At 37.6% G+C, this 23,327-nt stretch overlaps 1 protein-coding gene across 1 annotated transcript in view; it reads left to right on the top strand.

The window, feature by feature from the left end:
* arap2 (ArfGAP with RhoGAP domain, ankyrin repeat and PH domain 2) overlaps positions 1-23,327 on the top strand; it is a 141,548-nt gene that overhangs the window by 103,392 nt on the left and 14,829 nt on the right. The window contains exons 19-27 of the mRNA XM_062993578.1: positions 195-358; positions 559-771; positions 2,656-2,761; positions 5,045-5,192; positions 7,272-7,340; positions 19,505-19,579; positions 20,714-20,831; positions 21,620-21,748; positions 22,483-22,619. Of these exons, the coding sequence (XP_062849648.1) occupies positions 195-358; positions 559-771; positions 2,656-2,761; positions 5,045-5,192; positions 7,272-7,340; positions 19,505-19,579; positions 20,714-20,831; positions 21,620-21,748; positions 22,483-22,619 (1,159 nt within the window). The remainder of the gene's footprint in view (positions 1-194; positions 359-558; positions 772-2,655; positions 2,762-5,044; positions 5,193-7,271; positions 7,341-19,504; positions 19,580-20,713; positions 20,832-21,619; positions 21,749-22,482; positions 22,620-23,327) is intronic.

Below are 23,327 nucleotides of genomic sequence, written 5' to 3'. Positions count from 1 at the left end.
ATTTCAGATGTGTTCAATAAGGTTAAGCTCGGGACTTTATGGAGCTCACTTTGTGCACAGAGGCTTAGTCATGCTGGAACAGGAAGTACAAGGGGTGTCCACATATTTTTGGCTTTGTATCTGTGTTGTATTGTGTTTAATTCATTAGCCTATAAACAATTATGTATTTTTCTGTGTTTGTATGTGTGGGCAAGAACTATCTACATTCACGGCTTCACTAAACAGGACTTTGCTCTATGGCACTCGGCTATCCAGTTAGCCGCTGGCAGAGATGGCAGGGCACTAAGCAACCAGCAGCTGACTAAAAACGACATCCCTATTATTATTGACAGCTGTATAGCCTTTGTCACCCAATATGGTAAATAGTTATTTTTTAGCACATATTCTATGAGTGATGTACATTTTTTAGATCTTTTATTTATCCCTTAAATTTAAAACCTAAACCTTTAACTAAACCTTTATTAAGTATATTAAGAAACATTTGTTCTTTTTTATATTTGATAACCCTTTTAATAATTTCCTTTTCCTAAGTCTTTCACATTTGCCTTTTAACCCCAGGTTTGTGCCATCAAGGCATCTACCAGAAAAATGGTGATCCGAAACGTGTAGCTCAGCTGTTGGACGAGTTCACCAGCGATGCTAGAAATGTCAAGCTTCGGATTCAGGACCATCGATTAGAGGACGTCACTGATACACTAAAAAGCTTTTTAACAAACTGTGAGGATGCCTTATTAGCCAAAGAGCTCTATCCCTACTGGATTTCTGCTCTTGGTAAGTATAAATTAACCAATGAGGACTTAACCAGATTAATAATTTATGTTTCTTTGTGTTCATATTTGGCCTTGACTTTGTCTTGGTCACATACGTAATGCAGGAACACACCTCTGACAAGACGCCAATCCACTGCAGGGAAATCTGTACAGTTGTAGTCAACATTATTGGCCCCTCTTATTGTTTACTGTTAAAAGCCTTTAGAAATAAGTGATGTACAAAATTTGTATCAACATTTTAATAGCATGTCCAAATACATTAAATTAAAAGCTAACCTGTCAACATGTATGCAGTCATTTAAAAAAAAAAGGATTTAAGTCTTCCTTGCCTAATACTCGGTTGCACATTTGGCAATACTGACAGCCTCGTAATGTATTTTCTAGCCATTCATAGGTTTCTTGTATGTGTCTGCTGGTAGTTTCTTCAACTCTTCCACTGCACTGTCTCTCAAGCTCCTGAATGTTTGATGAGTTCCTTGTCCCAATAACAGATTTCAGCTCTCTCCAAAGATTCAAATGGAATTGAGATCAGGACTCATTGCTGGCCAGTTTAAAACAGTCTCTTACTTTTTAACCATTCTGGTGTACTATGTGCTCTGGGTCATTATGCTTATAGGACCCATTTTTTGACTTAAACCTAGTTTTCTTACATGTGGGAACGCGTGTTGCTTTAAAATGCTCTAATAACAGTCTGATTTTATTGTTCTTGTAACACGTTCAAAGCTTCCTGTCCCAGAAACAGCAAAGCATTCCACAACATCATGGATCCTCCACCATGTTTAACTGTAGAGTGTACTTTTTTATAGGCTTCATTTTATCATCAATAAACAATGCTGGTATGCATTACCAAAGACCTCTAGTTTGGTTTCAGCTGTCCATAGGACATTTTCCAAGAAGAATTGTGGTTTGTCTATACTTTGGCAAAATTCAGTCACTCTTTTTATGCCTTTTCAAGCAGTGGGGTCCTCCTTTGTTTTTGCCCGTAGAGCCTTGATTTGTTCAAAGCGCAGCATATGATACAGGTTAAAACCATCATTCTAGATGTCTCCAGCTCAGCCTGAAGTTCTTTGGATGTTATACCTGGTTTCTTTGCCACATTTTAAACCCCGCTTCACAAGGGTCTTTCATCAGTTTTCTTCTTTCCACCGTGAAATGCTTGTGCTTGGTGATAAAAGCATTTCTGGTCTGCTCAGACAGCTCTCTTTTGTAAACAGAACATGAAATAAAACCCATCTTTTTAAGCATCATAGCCACCATTCATAGGTTAATTAAAGTCATCTTAGCACTGACAAGGTGGGGCAGAAGAGTCTATTTTCTAATTACAGATAGCCTGATTTAAACACAGTGTTCTGTTAATCATGCCTTGGCATCATTTTGAATTTTGTATCCTTTTTTCCTGCCATGTTTTTATTTTGTAATATTTGTGTTTTGTGCCTTTTTGAGTTTATAAATCCAAGCAATGTCACTACACACTCATTTCAGGAGTTATTTTACATGTTATACTCAATATTTAAGGCCGTCAATAATCTTGACATGGTATTTTACATGGTATACTATTTTACATGGTATAATGAATATTTAAGGCTGCCAATAATGTTGACCACAACTGTATACAGATGCCTGATCGACCGATAGCACTGCTGAGGAATCAAACCCTGGATTCCAGTGGTAGTGGAGTAGTTTGGATATTTAGATATTGATTGGCCATATCTAATAAAATGGGTAAATATATGTAACAAATCTTATGTTTGGGTAATATGCCATGTAATATTACATTTTCTCTGGTTGCTTATTAAAGTACCATTTTCATTATTCTAGCATTTTACCCCATACTAGTAAAAAGTGCAGATGTATTTTTCTTACAGTTTTTTTTTCTTTATTTCAGATCTGAAGAATGAGAAGGACAGAGTTGAAAAGTACTCAACCTATATTCAGAGCTTACCCAAAATCAACAGATCAACTCTGGCTGCATTACTCCAGCATCTGTACAGGTTTACCCACACAAACACATTCACAAACACATTCAAAACCTGGGCTTTACATGTTTTCAAAACTTCCACCTTCCCTCAGTGGTTAATGCTGAGCTTCTTTGAACAAAGTTTCTGAGTTACACCATCATCTGTTGGCAGTATAAGCCTAGGCTCAGTGTTTATCTCAAATTTTTAGCTCGTTTGAAGTCTGGTTTACAGGCTTTCAGAAAATGTTTTCCCAAAAACCCTTAGCAGGCTTGTCAGATTGTGTGAAATATACAAAAAGAATTTAATTTTATGGAGAAAGCTTAATTGGCCCTCTTGGCAGACTTGAATAGTGGACTAATGTTTCCCTAATGATGGTACATGCTTTGCATGTTTTGTTTTCTTTACAAACAGAAATATTTTAGTGTTTCTGTCTGGCTGTGTGGTGTTTAGTGAGTGTGTAGATTTACAGTTATGGTTTCTGCCTTTAGCAGACGCTTTTATACTTTGCAACTTACAGAACTGCTTCATCATTAAACATTTCCTTACTCTAGTAAAAGTAGGAAGTAGACAACAGTCTAGAAAAACAAATCTGCTAAAACCCTGTTAGAATCAAAGTATAGGTAGAATCTTAGAGATGATTAGTAAGTGCATGTTAGTTTAAGTGCTTAGTAAAGAGGTGGGTCTTTAATCGTTTTTTTAAAGATGGCAAGAGACTAAGATGTTTGAACAGACGGGGGAGGTTCATTCCTTCACCTGGGTGCTAGTACAGAGAGTAACCTTGATGCCTTTCTCAAGTTCTAAGTGGTGAATCGAGACAAGCAAGACTTGTGGCCTTGAAGGTTGCTTGCTACAGAACAGGGTTTGATAAGTTCTCTAAGGCAGTGGTCCCCAACCACCGAGCCGTGAACCGGTAACGGTCCATGGGTCATTTATTAATGGGACGCACAGAATGAATAAATAATTAGAGATTGCTAAAAAAGCAGTTTGCTTATATTTCGGGTGTTATTGTTTCGTATCACCCCTAGGTGGGAGCACCGTCTCGTTGCAGTGGAAAAAAGCTAATTTTACATAATTTGTAAGCAGTATAATTAAATCCTCCCTCCCCTGTCGGTCCATGAAATTATATCTTATATGAAACCAGTCCGTGGTGCAAAAAAGGTTGGGGACCTCTGCTCTAAGGTAGATTGTAGCTGGACCATTTTTGGCTTTAAAGGAGAGCATCATTGTTTTGAGTCAAGTCATGTCAAGTCAAATTTATTTGTATAGTGCTTTTTCCAATAAACATTGTCTCATAGCAACTTTACAGCATCCAGGACCAAAAGACCAAAACCCCTGTTAAGCAAGCCAAGGGCAACATTGGCAAGGAAAAACCTCCCTAAAACTATAGAAAGAAACTTTGAGAGGAAACAAACCATACGTACACAAAAATAATTTAAACTATAAGTTATAACTGGTAAAAAGCAAAAAATTAGTTTTTTTAATATGGTGTTTTCAGTTCTTTTGAACTAAATGTGGTCAGCTATAGAAGCCAATGAAGAATGCAGCATTGGGGGGGATTTGGCAAGGCTTGGTTTAGACGTGTGAGTCTAATGGTATATGTGGGCCTGTGTTTTATTAGTAAAATTTGAGTTTAACCAAAGATAATATCAGATTCATTTTAGATTAACACACATTATGTCTTTAATATTAATTTTAAAATATTTTAAATATCATATATGTGGTTTAGATCAGGAGATTGGCTAGTTTATACAAGCGGTAAGATTAAATCCTTATTGTATATGTCCTGGCACATTTTCATGTTTTTTTGTGTAATATATAATTCTCCACTGTCATTTGGTGAGGAGCAGTATCATATCCAGATCACTATTCATTCTTCAAATTGTCAAAAGCTCTATTTTTGTTTTATCTGACCACTGTTCTTATTTATTCAATTTTAGTTTTTCACCTGGTGTGGGAACAGACATCACAGTCCAATTGACTATTGTTCACTGTTGTACCTGCTGTTTTCATTTCGTCTTGCAATTCTATTTGATTAAATGCTGGCTTTTCTTTTTCCTCAATATCAATAGTCTAGGAGCACTTTGTGAAATCAAATGCACATGTCTTGTGCTTTAATAAAATTTCCACTAGCAAATTATCTAACCTTAATATTCTAAAATGTCATTTAAGGTGTTTATATCTCTGTAGCTTTTTAACTTGTGTAAATTATTTTGTCCATAAAACTCATTGTAATTGATATGTGTTGCAATGTAGAAATGCTTGAACATGTGCTTACATGTGTTTTGTGTGTGTTTTGCTTGTGTGTGTGCTTACCAGGATCCAGAGCTGCTCTCACATTAACCAGATGAAGACTCAGAGTCTGGCATGTGTGTTCTCATCCTGTCTCTTTCAGACAGGTGGACATACACTCCAGGAGATGGGTGTTGTGGAAGACCTCATCAACAACTATATCCAGCTCTTCTCTGTTAGTTTCTAACCTACACAACACATTCCATTATTTAACTACACCAATCCCACTGTTCAGAGAGTGGTGTTAGTTTAAAGTGTGCTTTACTATGGTGAGAAGAAGTAACAATAGCAGTTTAGTGTGTAGGGATTCTGGTTTGAAGTTCATTAAAATGCTGCTGTTCACTGTTTTGCTAACTCTGATTGTTGGCCAGGTTGTAGTGTTAAAGACCAGTGTGCCCTAATTATGGTCTATTTTCTGTCTCAAGCTCACTTTCTCTCGAGCTCTTCTCGCTTTCAACCATTTGTTTTAAACTAATAATTTTTTTCTTTACATAATACAAATTAATTAAATATTTGAAATGATATTTTAATAGCTTACATGACAAAAATGTTATTATTGAAATTTAAATATTAGCTTTATACTTTCTCCAGCTGATCCATGATTGCTTTATTAGTGCATTAGTGCAGTTGTCTACCTGTACCGCCTGAATTAGGAAACCATTAAGGCTTTTGTGAGAGGGATGCGTGCCTGTTTTGCAAAAGGTACTAACTAAATTGCTCATAGAATGTTGAGTTGCTTGTCTTTGATTTGATCAGTAAAAGTCTCAGTTGTTGTAGTTTTTGGTCTTGCCTTGGTCTTGACTATAAAAAGTCCTGGTCTCAATTATTCAAAGTATCTGTCTTGTTCTGGTATCAGATCCTACAAGTACTTCTATTGTTTTTGCCTCACAGGTTAAAAGTCTTGCTTTTATTTTATTTTGATTATTAAAAGTTTGGTTTGTCCTTGATTATGACCTTTCAAAGTCTTGTTTTTTTTATCTTAGTTGGTTAGAAAAGACTTAGGCTTTTCTAGATCTAGATCAATTTACTTTCACTGTCCTGGTATAATGTATGTATTTATTTATTAGAATTTTAACATCATGTTTTACACATGGTAACATTCATGACAGAAACGGTAGTTACTCATTACACAAGATTCATCAGTTCACAAGTTTAATGTCAAACACAGTCATGGAAAATTTTGTATCTCCAATTCACCTCACTTGCACGTCTTTGGACTGTGGGAGGAAACCGGAGCTCCCGGAGGAAAACCACACAGACTCGGGGAGAACATGCAAACTCCACACAGAAAGGACCCGGACTGCCCCACCTGGGGATCGAACCTAGGACCTTCTTGTATGTGAGGCGACAGTGCTACCCACTGAGCCATCGGGCCGCCCTCCTGGTATGAATGTGTGTGTGTGTTTGCCCTGTGATGGACTGGCGACCTCTCCAGGGTGTTTCCTACTTGCCCGGCAAATTGTACACATTGTGACTCTGAATAGGCTAAAGTGGTGGTAAAACAGACAGTAAATAAAGTTCTAGGGATGTAGGTTTTATTACTTTCTAGAAATTGATACTTGCTTTAATTTAAAGCACAAACAAATTAACAAAGGAAATGATAAATAAATAAAACAAAGAATTGAATTAATAATTAATATATTGCCCATTTAACCCATCAATCTACACTTACTCATCAATAATGATGAAGTTAAAATTTTAGTTTTTTTTTCTGAATCCACATAACATAATTCATATACACATCATGAATAGCTACTCATACCAAGAACTATGAGTGAAATATATAAAACATATTTCTGATTAAATTAACACTATTTTGCATTTTGTAGCAATTTCAGCCAGGGCAAATGTGATAAACAACAAAGTACATTATTGACATGGCTTGTAATTCACTCTATGTTCACCATGCAGTAGTTTCTCTACAAAGAGATAAAGCTCAGGTACTTAGCATTAAGGACACAAAATGTTGTTTTTCATAGTCCATATTTTATTACTACTAATGATTTTAATATTATTAAACTGTAAATTGATTTTTATTAAAGTCATTAAATGTAGGGGTATGGAAATGGGTAGTTAACTGTCAAATAATAATAATCCCGATTAGTTCATATAATTGACATGAAGTGATTATGTAATAATTGTGACAATCAGTGCTGCTTATATAATTGAAGTTGAAATGAAATTGAAATGAAGTCAGTTTATGCATGATTCTGTCGTTAAGCTGCTGTTTATCTGTGTTTGCTCATTAAACCAGCTTAATGAGGAGCAAGTCAGACAAATGGAGCGAGAGAACAGCTTTATCACAAGGTGGAAGGACACTACAGTAAGTACCCTCTTTTAGTTTTACTTTTTTATGTATGTGAGGGCTATAAGAGAGAGAGCGAGAGAGAGTGATGGTGTTTGTTTAGTCTGTGCATATTGTACATATTATTCACATATTTATCATACATGCATACAGAATTATTTTACATATATTGTATATACACCGATCAGCCATAACATTAAAACCACCTCCTTGTCTCTACACTCACTGTCCATTTTATCAGCTCCACTTACCATATAGAAGCACTTTGTAGTTCTACAATTACTGACTTTAGTCCATCTGTTTTTCTGCATGCTTTGTTAGCTCTCTTTCATGTTGTTCTTCAGTGGTCAGTTTTTAAACACCTCACTGTCACTGCTGGACTGAGAATAGCCCACCAACCAAAAATATCCAGCCAACAGTGCCCCATGGGCAGCGTCCTGTGACCACTGATGAAGGTCTAGAAGATGACCAACTCAAACAGCAGCAATAGATGAGCGATCGTCTCTGACTTCACATCTACAAGGTGGACCAACTAGGTGGGAGTGTCTAATATAGTGGACAGTGAGAGGACACAGTATTTAAAAACTCCAGCAGCGCTGCTGTGTCTGATCCACTCATCCCAGCACAACACAAACCACCACCATGTCATTGTCACTGCAGTGCTAAGAATCATCCACCACCCAAATAATACCTGCTCTGTGGTGGTCCTGCGGGGGTCCTGACCATTGAAGAACAGGGTGAAAGCAGGCTAAAAAAAAGCATGCAGAGAAACAGATGGACAACAGTCAGTAATTGCAGAACTACAAAGTGCTTCTATATGGTAAGTGGAGCTGATAAAATGGACAGTGAGTGTAGAAACAAGGTGGTTTTAATGTTATGGCTGATCAATGTACATTGTATATACATAAGTGTTTGATTTTCACAGATCCTGTTTACACTTCCATGTGTACAGGAGATATTTGTAGAGAAGTGAAGCAGTGCTGTTTGTAATTAAATTGCTTTTCCTGTCACTCATTGTAAGCCAACTTGAACTCTTTGATAAACATAGTTTGATTGTGTTTGTTATTGTTACAAAAATTAGAATGATGTATTAAATATACTTAGGGTTGGTAATATATTCCAGATGGGGTCAAAAATATGACGTTTTCCAAACTAAAAAAGTGGAACACTAATATCCAGTCAGCAAGTCATCTTGACTTGTCTCTGTCTTGTTGCATATGCATGTAGCTCCAGAATTATTGTTATCCTTGGTAAAGATAAATTATTATGTTTTTGTGTTTAACCTGAATCTCACAGTAACATGAGGTAAATCTGATGTTTCATAAAAGTTAATGTAGAGGGTTCTTCAAAGAGTTTCCGCACTTTTTAAACTCTATTTATTAAGAATTTTTAAAACTAATAATATCACTTTTCTACACAGTCACCTTCTGATGCATTTTTCCCAGCATCATACCAACTTTTTAATGCCATAAGCAAAAATTTTTTGTGGTTGAGTGCATAGCCACTTATGCACTTCTGCTTTCACATCATCATCACATGAAATTCTTCTACCCCTTAAAGCTTCCTTGAGCGGTCCAAAAAGGTAAAAAATCAGATGGCGCTAAATCTGGACTATAAGCTCTCTCAGTCTCTCAGACACGACCAATTACTCCTCCTCCTGTCCTCACGGTTTCCAACGAAAATATAAAAGTGTTTGAAGATGCCTCTTATTATTATTACTTTAACAAAAAACATGTTATCACCCCTTGATGTTCTCATGATTTTTTTTATTTTTATTTACCTTAGTGTTTAACAATGTTTAACTGATTATCCCTGACCTCCTGTTACTCTGGGGTATAAATATGAGGTCACAAGATCCTAGGCAAAATCCCCACGGCATCTTTGAACAAAGAGAAGATTACACAATGGCCAAAAGAAATTAGACAAATGTATGTTGATCTTCATTAAACAGGCAATGGCTGTAAACTGTATCAACATGCCTGATAACAACCATATCCACTACTAGGGCAAAAAATAAAACAATTAGACTAGTAATGCCACATAGAAAGCCTAACCACTAAAAGGTTTGAATTAATAAATGTCCCTGGTTTGTGTGTGCTTTAGAGGTGGTTCCCATTCTAGGAAAGATAAACGTCATGTGACATGCTTTGCCAATTTTGCCAGACCAAAGAGTTTAATTTTTGTCTCATCAGGCCATATATTTTTTCCCTCATGTTGTCAGAGTCCTTTACATGCTGTTTTGCAAACACCAAGCAGGCTGCTATTTGCATTTTACTCAACAGAGGCTTCCATTCTGTCATCTCGCCTGATTTATGAAGTGGTACAGAGATTGTCCATCCAACAGATTCTCCCAAATCAGCACAGGTTTTAGAGCTCATTTACATGCTCTTAAATCAAGAGCTTTAAACTCCCCGAGCACAACCAGTCTTGCTCGTATGTCCAATTTTCTTAGTCAAGCTTCTTCTGTTTAAAAATTATTAGGCTGCTTTGGTCCTGGAAACACTCAAAGCCTTAGGTATTGTTTTATTTCCTTGCCCTGATCAATGCCTTGCCACAATTAGGTCACAGAGATCCACAGAGAGTTCCTTGGAATTTTGGGTCCTTATAGATTCAAGTGTGAGCTTCTAAACTGTGTCAATTAAAATTGCAACATGTGGACTTAAGTTCTAGACACATCTCAAGGATAAATAAAGCACACAGGATTCATTTATACTGTGGGCAAGGCAGAAGTCTCCTGGACAGGGCACCAATTCATTCATTCTACCATTCCTACCTTTCTTTAGACATAGCTAATCATGTCTGCATAGATGCCTGGCCAGCTGTTTTGACCGACCACCTTGATTGTATTTTGTAAATAAAGATAAAATTTCATAAAAACTTTTTATTTGATGCCTGTAGTGTACTCAAAAATTGGAACTGGGCAAAATAAGAGCAAAACGTTTATAGAATATTCAAGTTAAACTGTTTTAAAACATTTTAAGAAGGTAATTTGGTAACTGGTGAAGGTTTCATGATTTGTGATAAAGAAGGATCTACTCAAAGCTTAGTCTTTGCAATCAGAGATGAGTCATGGATGACTACTGTGTTCCAGTGTTCATGATATAATTTTTTATCACTTTAAAAAGAATATTTCACCATTTATTATTCATAACAGGTTAATGTAATCCTGAGAAATGAATAAGCACAACCTTCAAGCCCTCATGTGACAATGCATGACAAACCTTCAAGCTTTTATGATAAAAATAGCTGCATGAGCTCAGAAAACCAAAACAGTCACCCAGCAGAGTCCACATCAAAAAATGCAACATAAAACTTACCTCAGATGGACTCAATGGAAATGAAAATGTCCTGTGGTCAGATGAGTTCACATTTTAGCTTGTTTTAGGAAAAAACATCATTGAGTTTTTCTTGTCAAAAACAAAAAGGACCATCTAGACTATTATTAGCAAAAGATGCAAAACAACATTTTTCATGGCATGGAGAGATTTACATTTATGTGAAGGTACCCTTAATGCAGATGCATATGTTGGGATTTTAGGAAGACATAGCCTGCCAGCAAGACATCTTTTTTCTGGATGTCTATGGTTATTTTAGCTAGAGAATGCATGCACCACAACAGTGATGTGTGCTTGACTGGCCTGCCTGCAGTCCAGATCTGTCTGCTATTAAAAATATATGGTGCAGCATGATGAGGAGAATCAAACAATGATGATAAGAGACTGTTGAGCAGCTGCAGTCTTGTATCCAGCATGGATTGGCAAAACAATTAGTGTCATCAGTACCCAAACGATTAAGCAGTGTAATTATTTGGAATGGTGATGTAACACAGTGGTATACATGCATATGTCTCAACTTTTTTATTAAATTACAGATTTTTTTTCTTAATTGCATTTTACAATATATAATTGTGATACTGAGCTAACAAACCACAGACATGTGTCAAACACATTAACTGTTATTTAAAAATCAATTTTACTAAGAGTTCCAATAAGTCTAGAACTTAGTGGTGCACTTATGGTCCTGCTACTGCTACTGGGCTGGTGTATGGCAAACTGGAAATGTAAATGTATTTTTTTAAGGAGAGTGAGGGATAGACATGTTTCTTTTTGAAAATAACTTGAAAAGCTGTAACAGTATAACAGAAGCACACCTTCTTTTGTACAGCATACATTTTTTTATATATATATATATTTTCTTTATGCATTTTCTCCCCTTTTTCACCCCTTTTCCTCACCACCAATGCCGATCTCTGCTCTGATTGAGGAGAACAAAGCTAACCCACGCCCCCTCCGACACATGGGCAGTATGCAGTATGCATCTTATCACCTACACTTTGACGAGTGCAGTGCAGCTTAGCTGCGTGTATGGAGGGACACACCCTAAGAGCACTCTTTTCTCATCTCTGTGCAGGCGCCATCAATCAGCCAGCAGAGGTCTTAATTGCACTTAGTCCCGCCCCTATTTGAACAACAGGCCAATCGTTGTTCATGTGCAAGGCAGAGCTGAGATTCGATACGATTTACCGCTGCGCCACCTGAGCGGCCCCGCAGCATACATTTTTAACTAGAAGAAATCAAGCATTGTTTAGCTTTTATTATTTTTTTTCCTTAAGGACTATTTTCTGAGTAATTAATTTCACAAATTCACAAAATCATCTTTTTTTGATGCACATTTATTTTGGATTAGGAAAGGGCCTTCCTTAAACATTTGACCCTGAGCATAAAATTAATTTTCCACAACTGTCAGAAAAGGGTGTGGTTTAAATACCTAACCCTATTAATAAGGAGATGTAGAGAGAGTGGCTAGGTATTCCTGGATACACATGCCCAACCAAACACTGGCTCAGTCTAAAAGGTTTTAAGTACAAAAATGTTTGTTTTTCATGCTTATATAGTGTTTGTGCTATGAAATAAAGCCTCCTGTACTTACTCTGTTTACAGTTAGTGTATAGTGTTAGTGTTCTTTCTTTTCTTTTATTCTAAGTGGTTGAGAACGTATAAAACCCCAGAGGTTTTATTGTGCTAGACATGCTTGTATCGAGTCATACTGGTAAATGATGTGTGACTCCAGATGTAGATCATTTAGATTCACTCTCGCACACAGACACCAGTATGAGCTGAATACAACGTTGATTACTCTTTGTTAGGTTCATAATAGCTGTAGTTGCATTGCATTGGGTTCTTTAGTAACTGTGCATAATTTTCTTCTTTGTTGCTTGTTGTTTTTTTCATATTTTTTTACATCTCAGGTGACCTTGAATAACTCAGCTTTTCTGAACAAGCAAAGCGATGGAATAAAAGAAAAATAGCAAATGCAGTGATGACTAGTGGTCACATTTGGGTGGATTGTTATGACTCATGTCTGTTTAGTTACATTTTTAATGACTCACCAGTACCCGACCTGCAAAATCAAACTATATACATTTTTACCAAACTGTAGTGTCAGTAAAATAAAGCAAAATTTTGCAAACTTTAATCAGATGCCCTTATTTGAGTGAAAGTAACAGGCCAGACACACCAAACAATTGACACTAAAAACACCACAATAACACAACACGATGTACTGTACTTATCTGTATTTATTTACTTGTGCATTTACGCCATGTTACACAATGGTGGAAGGGTAGGTAATATATAGTCGATAACTGTTGACACAAGTACCAACATTATGGTTTTAGGACAAAGAGATTTTTAGTTACATTTGTTATTGTTAGGCTTTTTTTTTAGTTTTGCTCTTGCCTGCACTGGTTGTTTAATTGCATATTTTTTCCCACAGTCCTCCAAACAAGTCCCATACGTCAAGTTTCCACTCTTATTACAAAATTAGATAATGTAAATAGCTTCCACAGCAATAAACATATGATAACTACCCTTTTATCTGAGACGATTTACTTTACTTTTAACAAACCATAATAATTAAATCACGGGCCACTCAGGTGGCACAGCGGTAAAAACACACGCTGTTCACCAGAGCTGAGATCTCGAATACATCGTATTGAATCTCGGCTCTGCCTGCCGGCTGAGGCTGAGCGGCCACGTGAACAACGATTGGCCTCAGTTGTTCTGATAGGGGCGGGATTAACCTGGATGGGGACTCTCTTTCAGACTAGTGCGATGACGACCTCTGCTGGCTGGTTGGTGGCGCCTGTACGGAGATGGGAAAGGAGTGTGGTAGAGGGTGTGGCTCTGCGTACACAGCGCTGTACTGCACTACCCTCGTCAAGTGTAGGTGATAAGATGTTTGATTGCTGTGCATGTGTTGGAGGGGGCGTGGAGCAACCTCGTCCTCCCCAATCAGGAGCAGGGACCAGCATTAGTGAGAGGATGATTGATGGGCAGAAATTGGATGTGCTAAAAAAAAACAAAAAACAGGTGTATTCCAGGGCATGTAAAGTCCACTGGACTCACTTGTGACAGTCTTACATTTACATTTACATTTTTAGCATTTAGCAGACGCCTTTATCCAAAGCGACTTACACAATGAGCAATTGAGGTTTAAGGGTCTTGCTCTTCTAAACACTAGAATTTTGGAGTGTAGACCTAGAAGTGTTAAAGTAAGAGGCTATTCATTTATGAAAACTTACTTGTGTTCCCAAGCTTTAAGTTTTAACTTTTTTGTTTTATGGAGCTTCAGTCGATTTCCTTTCTTCATAAGGTCACAATTTTGGCTTTTTGACAACCATGGCAAAGAGACCAGTGTTCTTTGTACTTTGTAATGACACACATCTCCAACTAGAGTCAAATGTAATTATTAATAAAGAATTAGAAGAGCCATGTCATAAAGTTAAGAACCATCTCATCCAATAGAGCTTTTTTAATAAGCAAACACAAGGACAAGGATGTCACCCAACTCCAGGATTCTGGGGATTTGGGTTTGATCTGTACCTTAGACCACAAATTGCATGTGTTTCCCATGGAATTCCTTTAACCTTCCTAAAACGTTAGATGTAAGATAATAGATAAATGTGTGATGGCCTGTAGTGGATTTAATACTTTGTCCAGGATATATACTAGACTGAGTTCTTTCTCTGTAGTCTCCAGCGCCACTATAACCCTAATCTAAATAGGTTTAATGACGATTAATGACAAACATAAACAATGGTGATAATTAAAGATGCAGAAATCATAAAACTTCTAAAATCTTTGTGACAAAAGCACTTAAACAACTCTGAGTTGTTTGTTGCTTTATTAATTCATTTAATGTATTTATTTGAAAATGTGAAATGACAAAAAGAGAAATAGCATAACAAATAAAATGTTTCTTATGGCTGCAGAGTACAGTTGGGATTAATACTGAAAGGTGAAAAGCAGTTTAAAATTTCTTCATGACTCAGCTGTCAGTGTTTTGTTCCTATATGAGACTTAAGATAGCTATAACTAATATGTTATATTAAAGCTTTATTAAATATTAAGGGGAAAATATTGGAGCAGGATGTTTGGAATGGGACGTAAAGATTTGTGGCAGAGCTAAACATCTAAATGACTTCCTCCTGCGCTGGAAATTGCTGGCTACTTCTTACTTCAGTGCCATAACAAAACTGTGTTGTCGCTGCTAGCAGACTGCTAAACAGCATGGTACCAGTTATCTGACTAACTATAAAAATAATTTCTTGGCATTAAGCTGTCTCTGGAAAACACTGTGGAGTTTGTGGAGCTGATTCTGTATTGTCTATTATTTCTTTTATATAAAGTAGGACTTCTTAGTATAGCAATTAAAATAGTATAGCAATTAAAAAGTTTCTCCAGTGTAGTTTTAAAATCAACTCTGTTTTGCTTACATTTACATTTTCCACCCTGAAAAACATTTAAATCCACTTATTGTAAACATTTTTGGTTGCTTAAATTATTTGCTCCGAATTTCCCCCCCAATTTTCTCCCCTAATCTAGTCGTATCCAATTACCCTGCTTGCGTTACGCTTCACCTCTACCGATACAACCCTCCCCCACTTACTGAGGAACTTCACAATTGACCCACACCCCCTCCGACACGTGATCAGTACCGACTGCATCTTTTCACCTGCACGAAGAAAGTTTATATGCGGATCAGCCTTGTGCACGGAGAGCCACACCCTGATCAGCATTATTTCCCAACTCTGCTCAGGTGCCATCAATCAGCCAGCAGAGGTCATATTACACCAGTAATGAGGTGGTCCAGCTTACCAACCCTGTGAACAACAGCCAATCGTTGTTTATGTGGCCGCCCAACCCAGACAGATGGTAGAGCTGAGATTCGATGCGATGTATTCAAAATCCCAGCTCTGGTGTGCTAGCATGTTTTACACCCGAGTGGCCTGGTTGCTTTTATTGAATGCTTTAAAGTTACTTGGTTTGCCCATTTAGGATGCTATGTTTGTGTTTGTCCTGCTGCCTTGATTAATTAACCCATGCCAGAATAGGTCAATCTTTCTTGGAAAAAAAAAACAGCTTTGTCTAAAGTGTATAAAAGAAACAAGGAATTCACAAGACCCAGACACAAAGGCTGAGAGCATAATTCAAGCAGAAAAGTGAAACTGAATGCATCCCCGTAGACCTTGTTTATTTAACAGCTGGATTGCACCTAGAATTAAATACTTTTTAATTCAATAGCATCGTATCTTTAAAAGTCTACAAGACTAGTGTCACTATCAGTCTGTAGAAAAGGAATGCCAGCATGATTAGTTATGCTCCATGGGATATAGCATTGTCAATACCCCAATGATAAGGAAATCACTTTATTGTTGTGTAATTAAGGAGCCTGTGCATTTTTATGAGGTCCTAAAGTTTCATTTCATTTTTTATTTATGCATTTTCTCCCTTTTTCTCCCTTTTTCTCCCTTTTTAGCACGTCCAATGCTTGCTCTCCACCAATGCCAATCCCTGCTCTGATTGTGGGGAACTAAGCTATCCCACGCCCCCTCCGACACGTGGGCAGCATGCCGTATGCATCTTATCACCTACACTTTGACAAGTGCAGTGCAGCTCAGCGTTGTGTATGGAGAAACACACCCTGAGAGCACTCTTTTCTCATCTCTGTGCAGGTGCCATCAATCAGCCAGCAGAGGTCGTAATTGCACCAGTCATGAGAGAGAGAAAGACCACATCCGGCTTAGTCCCGCCCATATCTGAACAACAGGCCAATTGTTGTTCATGTGGCTGCTCAGCCTTAGCTGGCAGGCAGAGCTGAGATTCGATACGATGTATTTGAGATCTCAGCTCTGGTTCCAGCGTGTGTTTTTACCGCTGCGCCACCTGAGCGGCCAAGATATATTTTTTAAAATAATAGCACATGAGAGGATGTGTGTTCCTTGAATAGCACGGTGATAACAAATACGGTGGTACCTTGTAACTCGATGTCCCCTCAACTCAAGACCTTTGAAACTTGACGCACTTCGTTGAAACATTTTTACCTGTAAACTCGACATTTTCCTTAAACTTTTCCTCCCTTTTCCTCCTGTTTCACATCTTAACTTGTGTTATAGCTCGGGGTGCTGAGAAATTGTGAGAATCAGCTTTTCTGAGAGTCTAAAACAGTTATAAACAGGTTAATGTGACTTAATGTATTAAAAGAACGACATAGAAACACTAAACCTCTTTATTATTACTGCTCATAAGTTTTTTCCACAAATGAAATTTCTCGCTCGTTGTTTTAGTACAATAAGTCACATTAAGCTTTGTGCCCTGCCACACTCCATAGGAAATAACGGCACAGCCATTGCAAAAGCCATTTTGCTGCTTCTCATGTGAAAGCGCCCTTACTGAACCCACTAAGGAATACGGTGCAGTGCAGGTTTTTATTTATTTTTTTGTTAATTGTTAACTGTTTTTCAATTGTGTTTTAGTGTTTTTTATATTATATTTGTGTTATTTTCAGTGTATAAGGGTCAAAAACAACACCATTCTTTACAATAGCCTAAAATATATGCAGTTCCATGGGACCATGGAACGCATTAACGGGTTTCCCATACATCCTTATGGGAAAAAATACCTTGAAACTCAATGCTTTTTAAACTTAGTGACACTCCCAGAACCAATTGACATCGAGTTTCAAGATACCACTGTAACCTCAAATTTTCTCTTGCTTGTAATAAACAGCATTGCTAGGTAACTATAAAATTCAAGTAAATAAATCAAAATATTGTTAAAAGTACCTGTAAGTAATTCTGGTTGTCCTTTAGTCTTTCTTATAAACACTCAATTTATCAACTGCTTGTCTGTCAGTGCATTGTCTGCATCAATTTTCCTAAATGTTGGGCTCACCAATGGAAATTCATAATATACAGTGCCTTGCAAAAGTATTCACCCCCCTGGGCATTTTTCATGTTTTGTTGGCTCACAACGTGAAATTAAAATGGATTGTTTGGGGGTTTGCATCATTTCATTTACAGAACAGGCCTACACCTTTGAAGATGTGAATTTTTTTTTATTGTGAAGCAAACAACAAATAAGACAAAATAACAGAAAACTTCAATGTGCATAACTATTCACCCCCCTAATGTCAGTACTTTGTAGAGCCACCTTTTGCAGCAATTATAGCTGCAAGTCGCTTTGGATAAGTCTGTATGAGTTTGCCACATCTAGCCACTGGGATTTTTGCCCATTCCTCAAGGCAAAACTGCTCCAGCTCTTTCAAGCTGGATGGTTTCCGCTGGTGAACAGCAATCTTCAAGTCTGACCACAGATTCTCAATTGGATTAAGGTCTGGGCTTTGACTAGGCCATTCCAACACATTTAAATGTTTCGCCTTAAACCACTCGAGTGTTGCTTTTGCAGTATGCTTAGGGTCATTGTCCTGCTGAAAGGTAAACCTCCGTCCCAGTCTCAAATCACTGGCAGACTGAAACAGATTTTGCTCAAGAATATCTCTGTATTTAGCACCATCCATCTTTCCCTTGATTCTGACCAGTTTCCAAGTCCCTGCTGCTGAGAAACATCCCCACAGCATGATGCTGCCACCACCATGTTTCACTGTGGGAATGGTGTTCTTGGGGTGATGAGATGTGTTGGGTTTGCGCCAGACATAGCGTTTTCCTTGGTGGCCAAAAAGTTAAATTTTAGTCTCATCTGACCAGAGCACCTTTCTCCATACATTTGGGGAGTCTTTCACATGCTTTTTGGCAAACTCAAAACGTTCTTTCCTATTTTTATCTTTAAGTAATGGCTTTTTTCTGGCCACCCTTCCATAAAGCCCAGCTCTGTGGAGTGTACGGCTTATTGTGGTCCTATGGACAGATACTCCAGTCTCTGCTGTGGAACTCTGCAGCTCCTTCAGGGTTACCTGTGGTCTCTGTATTGCCTCTCTGATTATTGCCCTCCTTGCCCGGTCTGTGAGTTGTGGTGGACGGCCCCCTCTTGGCAGATTTGTTGTGGTACCATGTTCTTTCCATTTGATGATGATGGATTTGATTGTGCTTCGGGGGATCATCAAAGATTTGGAAATTTTTTTATAACCCAACCCTGACTTGTACTTCTCAACAACTTTATCCCTGACTTGTGTGGAGAGCTCCTTGGTCTTCATGGTTTTGTTTGGTTAGTGGTGCCTCTTGCTTAGTGGTATTGCAGCCTCTGGGTCCTTTTAGAAAAAATTTATAGATACTGACAGATCATGTGACACTTAGATTGCACACAGGTGAACTTTATTTCACTAATTATGTGACTTCTGAAGGTAATTGGTTGCACCAGTACTTTTTAGGGGCTTCATAGCAAAGGGGGTGAATACATACGCACACGCCATTTTCCAGTTTATTATTAAAATTTTTTATATACATATATTTTTTTTGCTCATTTCACCTCACCAACTTAAATTACTTTGTGCAGATCTATTACATAAAATTCAGATTAAATAAACATTTAAATTACAGGCTGTAATTTAACAAAAGAGGTAAAAAGTCAAGGGGGGTGAATACTTTTGCAAGGCACTGTACCTACTAATGTTACATTCTTTTTCAGAGTCACGTGAAGTACACTCTAAGCATCAAACCAGTTATACTGTTAAATTTTTTACTTTTTTAAGATTACATTTTTGCTAAATAATGCAGCTTTGTTTAAATAACGTAGCTCATCAGATATAATTGCTAAGTTGGAAAATCTGATTTGTATAATGGTTTTAAAATGAATGGAATTTAAATGAATATTAATTTTTAAAATACTACTACTACTACTACTACTAATAATAATAATAATTACACATCCGTTGTGTGTCTGCAGTTCTCTCCAGCAGGGGACTTAATCTTTGAGGTCTACCTGGAGAAAAAAGAGCCAGAAAGATGCTGTTTAACCAAGGTATATGAAATTACGTGTGTGTGTGTGTGTGTGTGTTAAACTTGGGTTTTAAAAGCCACATCAAAGAGGAGTTTATCATCTTCTTGTTTTTATCACTGCTTTATTCTGGTCAGGGTTGTGCTGGGTCCAATTTCCCTGGAATTACACACCCTGGACAGGACGCCAATCCATTGAGTGGTCTTGGCCATCCATGAAACACCCACCCCCCCTTTGCCAAGACATAGCCAATCATGTCTGGATGATGCCACCCGATCGGCCGTTAACACTTCTGAGGTTAAAACCCTGGATCCCAACTAGCGTAACCTAAAAACACTACATGGCCAGAGTTGTGTGGACACCTATAATCACATCCACAACCATGGACATTCAAGTGAATTTAACACCTATGTTTGTTTTAACTGCCTCCACTTTTTGTACTTGATTTTGGGAATGTCTTTTCAGCTATAATTGCATAAGTCAGAAATTAAAGTTTAGCAAGAAGACTTGCTTGCAGTTAGATTTACAAGTCTACCCAAAATTATTGACTGAAGCAATAAAAAAAACATTTTATGTTATTATTATGCGTTATGATTTCTATTCACAGTTGCTAAGACCCCTAGATGTATATTCTGCCCATTATTTCTCTTTCACCTAAGTTAAAAGCTGCTACTTGTCGCTATGATGTTTTGGCATCCCTCAAGAACCCAGTGTCAAATAGTAAAGCATGATGTATTGGTGCAGATGTTTTTTTTTAATACTCCAGTGTCGTGTTGGAGTGCTTTACACCCCACCAGCCAATTTTTGGCATATGGTGACCTTAGGCTTGTGTGGAGCTAGTAAACAGTCCACGAAGCCTTAGACAAACAACTCATATGCTGCCTCCAATAACAGATTGGAACCTAGTAGTAAGTGTTGCAGCTCAGGACAGACCAACTGTATGCTATATACGCTGGATAAGCTTGTGCAGCCTGTTTCTTTAGTATCTGACCGGGCTTTAACTTGACAAAATGACTTGACTCGGAATGACTTATAATGGTGGCCACATTAAACATTACTGAGCTGAGGGTGTCTAGATAATTTTGTTCATGTAGTGTATTTCACAGCACATCATGTGATGATTATGATAATGATGATGATAACTGCATTGTGTGTTAGGTCTCCCCCATGATGTGTTCGGATGAGCTGACAAATAGCACTCTGGAGATGAAGGGTATAGTGCCAGGCCTTCATGACCTCTGGACCTTGGTTGAGGTCATTGAGACAGGAGAATTAGGTATGAAATGTGCACTTGCAGGAACAAGCCAACATGGCTTAAAACCATTGGCTTATTTTTATCAATACTACAGTGTTTTAAACCTTTTAGTGTGAAGAACATTTGTTAGCATGCTGGTGTCTAGCAGCTGTAGCATTGCATTAAAATGACTATGCTAGATGAGTGCTCAGATTGTTTATTGGAATCATTTCCTCCCAGTTATGAAAAACTATTATCCCGGCTCAGATGGGATTGGAGCTTTGGGGGAAAGAGGAGGTTCAGGCTTGCCAATAACATGCACTATGATAACCCCCCCCCCCCCCCCCCCCACCCCTTTTTTTGCAAATTAGGATCGGATAATAGATCTATTTTGCACTTGACTGTGTTTTCTAATCAGCCCCAGATTGGCTTAGGATAATTGTAAATTTGCACTACATAATTACGTTCACATTCAGGACAAAAAAACTCAGCATTTTAACGTATAATAGATTTGTTTCGTATTGATTGAATTTTTGGATTGGAGTTAATTGTTAAAAAAATGGCACAGTCAAGAAGATTAATTTTCTGGAAGATTAGAGTTAAATTGTTAAAGATGCCACCTACTGCTAACATCTGGCTTGGCTTACACTCAGCTGCATGCATAAACACACAAATACACAGAAATAAATTAAGCTAAGCAATTTTTTAACACTTCAACACTGCTGTAGCTATTTAGCGATATAAAGAAGAATGAGAAATAACGATGTGATTTTGCATTTAAACTATTACAGTCTCATTCTCTCACACATAGTGGCTTGTGTGTGTTTCAGAACGTCCATTACACTACAAAGAGAAGATTTTGGAGCAGGTTTTAGAATGGAGCACTTTGGAGGATCCCAGCTCAGCTTTCCTACTTATCAAAAAATATCCTGGATCCAGAATGTCTCATCACAATTCAGGTATTCCTTTTCTTCAGCTTGGACCTTTCTGTAGACATGATGTAAAGGGAAAAAAAATGCTGTGCTTCCACACCATCTAAGCTTCTAGGATGATCAGTATGTGCATTTAACCAGCTGTGTTTGTACAGTGTTTCATATTATAGGTAGACAATAAAACTAACAAAAAATAAGATAATAAACTAAAATAGTGGTACTTAATTGCTGATTTAAACTATCTTAAACCAAAAAGCAGTTTATTATATATATATATTTGTGCCTATTTGTAATATCAGGCATTGATCTTGGTTAAAAAAAACAAAGCCTGGCTTGCAATCAGCATTTCAATTCATCCAAAATGTTTTTAGTAAATTTGTGGTCCGGATTTAGCACCATCTGATTTCCACCTTTTTGGATCGCTCAACTTTGCTCAAGCTATGAGCAAAAAAGTGGTTTTTGGTTGAGCGTGTAGCCACTAATGCACCACTGCTTTCACATCATCATCACATGAAAATCTTCTTTCTCTTCAAGCTTCGAGCTTCCAAAAAGTTGGAAATAAGGTGGCGCTAAATTTGGACTATAAGATCTCTCTCGGTCTCTCACACACTACCAATTACTACTCCTCCTGCCCTCACCGTGTCCAACGAAAATATTGAAGTGCGGAAACTTTTTGAAGATCCCTCGTAATAAGTGTGTTTCTCAATGTATCTTCAGTAATGTGATCATGCCAAATCTTTGTTTGAATGTTTGTCTTTTAGATGACCAAAAAGAGTTCAGTAAAGGAGAGCATCTGAAGTTTAAAGACGCCACCTCCAAACTGCTCTCAGGTCATAAGTTTCAGGACAAATACCTCGTTCTGCGGGACAAGAAGCTTCTACTGTACAAAGATGCAAAGGTATGGAAAAGTATTCCTTCCTTCTTGTCTTTTTCTGTCTATCTTTCTTTCTGTCTTGAGAATGGGTTTGATCAGGGTGATGGAGTAGTTTGTGCTCAGGGCAGTGATACAGAACCTGGGTTTGATCATGATGACAATCAGCAGTTCTTCACAATTCTTATGTTAGCTTGAAGAGTTGCCTCTTTTAGTCTTATTCTGATTTACCTGCATTAGTAACAGCGGTGTTTCTGTCCTTTCAGATCACCTAATAACTGAGAGTAGGAACTATGCATGTTGAATGGCTCACTTGGTGTTCATTTTGTAAAGCAGGGGGAAGTGAAGCTTCTGTTTTTTTCAATTTGAGCAGAGGTGTAATGTTTTTTTCATTAGCCTGGAATGAACATGGTGATTAAAACAGTTCCACTTTTGTAACTTGTGCTGTTTCAGGTGATTTGTTCTGTGCTTATAGTGGTGTGTTTTCTTTCTTCGGTGCGCACATATTAAGCTGACACACCACCCTGCACAGACAGAAATGCATGTTAATAATTGATATCTGAAGGAGGGAAGTGTACATATTGCAGGGGGAGGCGTGGGAAGCCATTGTAAAAGCAGGCTGTTATGTTCTTAATTAGTATAATAAGTCAGAATGTTCTAATTACACAGTGAAGCAGGTTCAAATCAGCACTGAAGCAGAAATTTAATTGATATTTTGATGCCTTTGTTGTTCAA

This window comes from Trichomycterus rosablanca, chromosome 4 (genome assembly GCF_030014385.1).
Source record: "Trichomycterus rosablanca isolate fTriRos1 chromosome 4, fTriRos1.hap1, whole genome shotgun sequence".
In the NCBI taxonomy this organism is placed as follows: Eukaryota; Metazoa; Chordata; class Actinopteri; order Siluriformes; family Trichomycteridae; genus Trichomycterus; species Trichomycterus rosablanca.
This window is presented reverse-complemented; position numbering and strand designations above follow the sequence as displayed.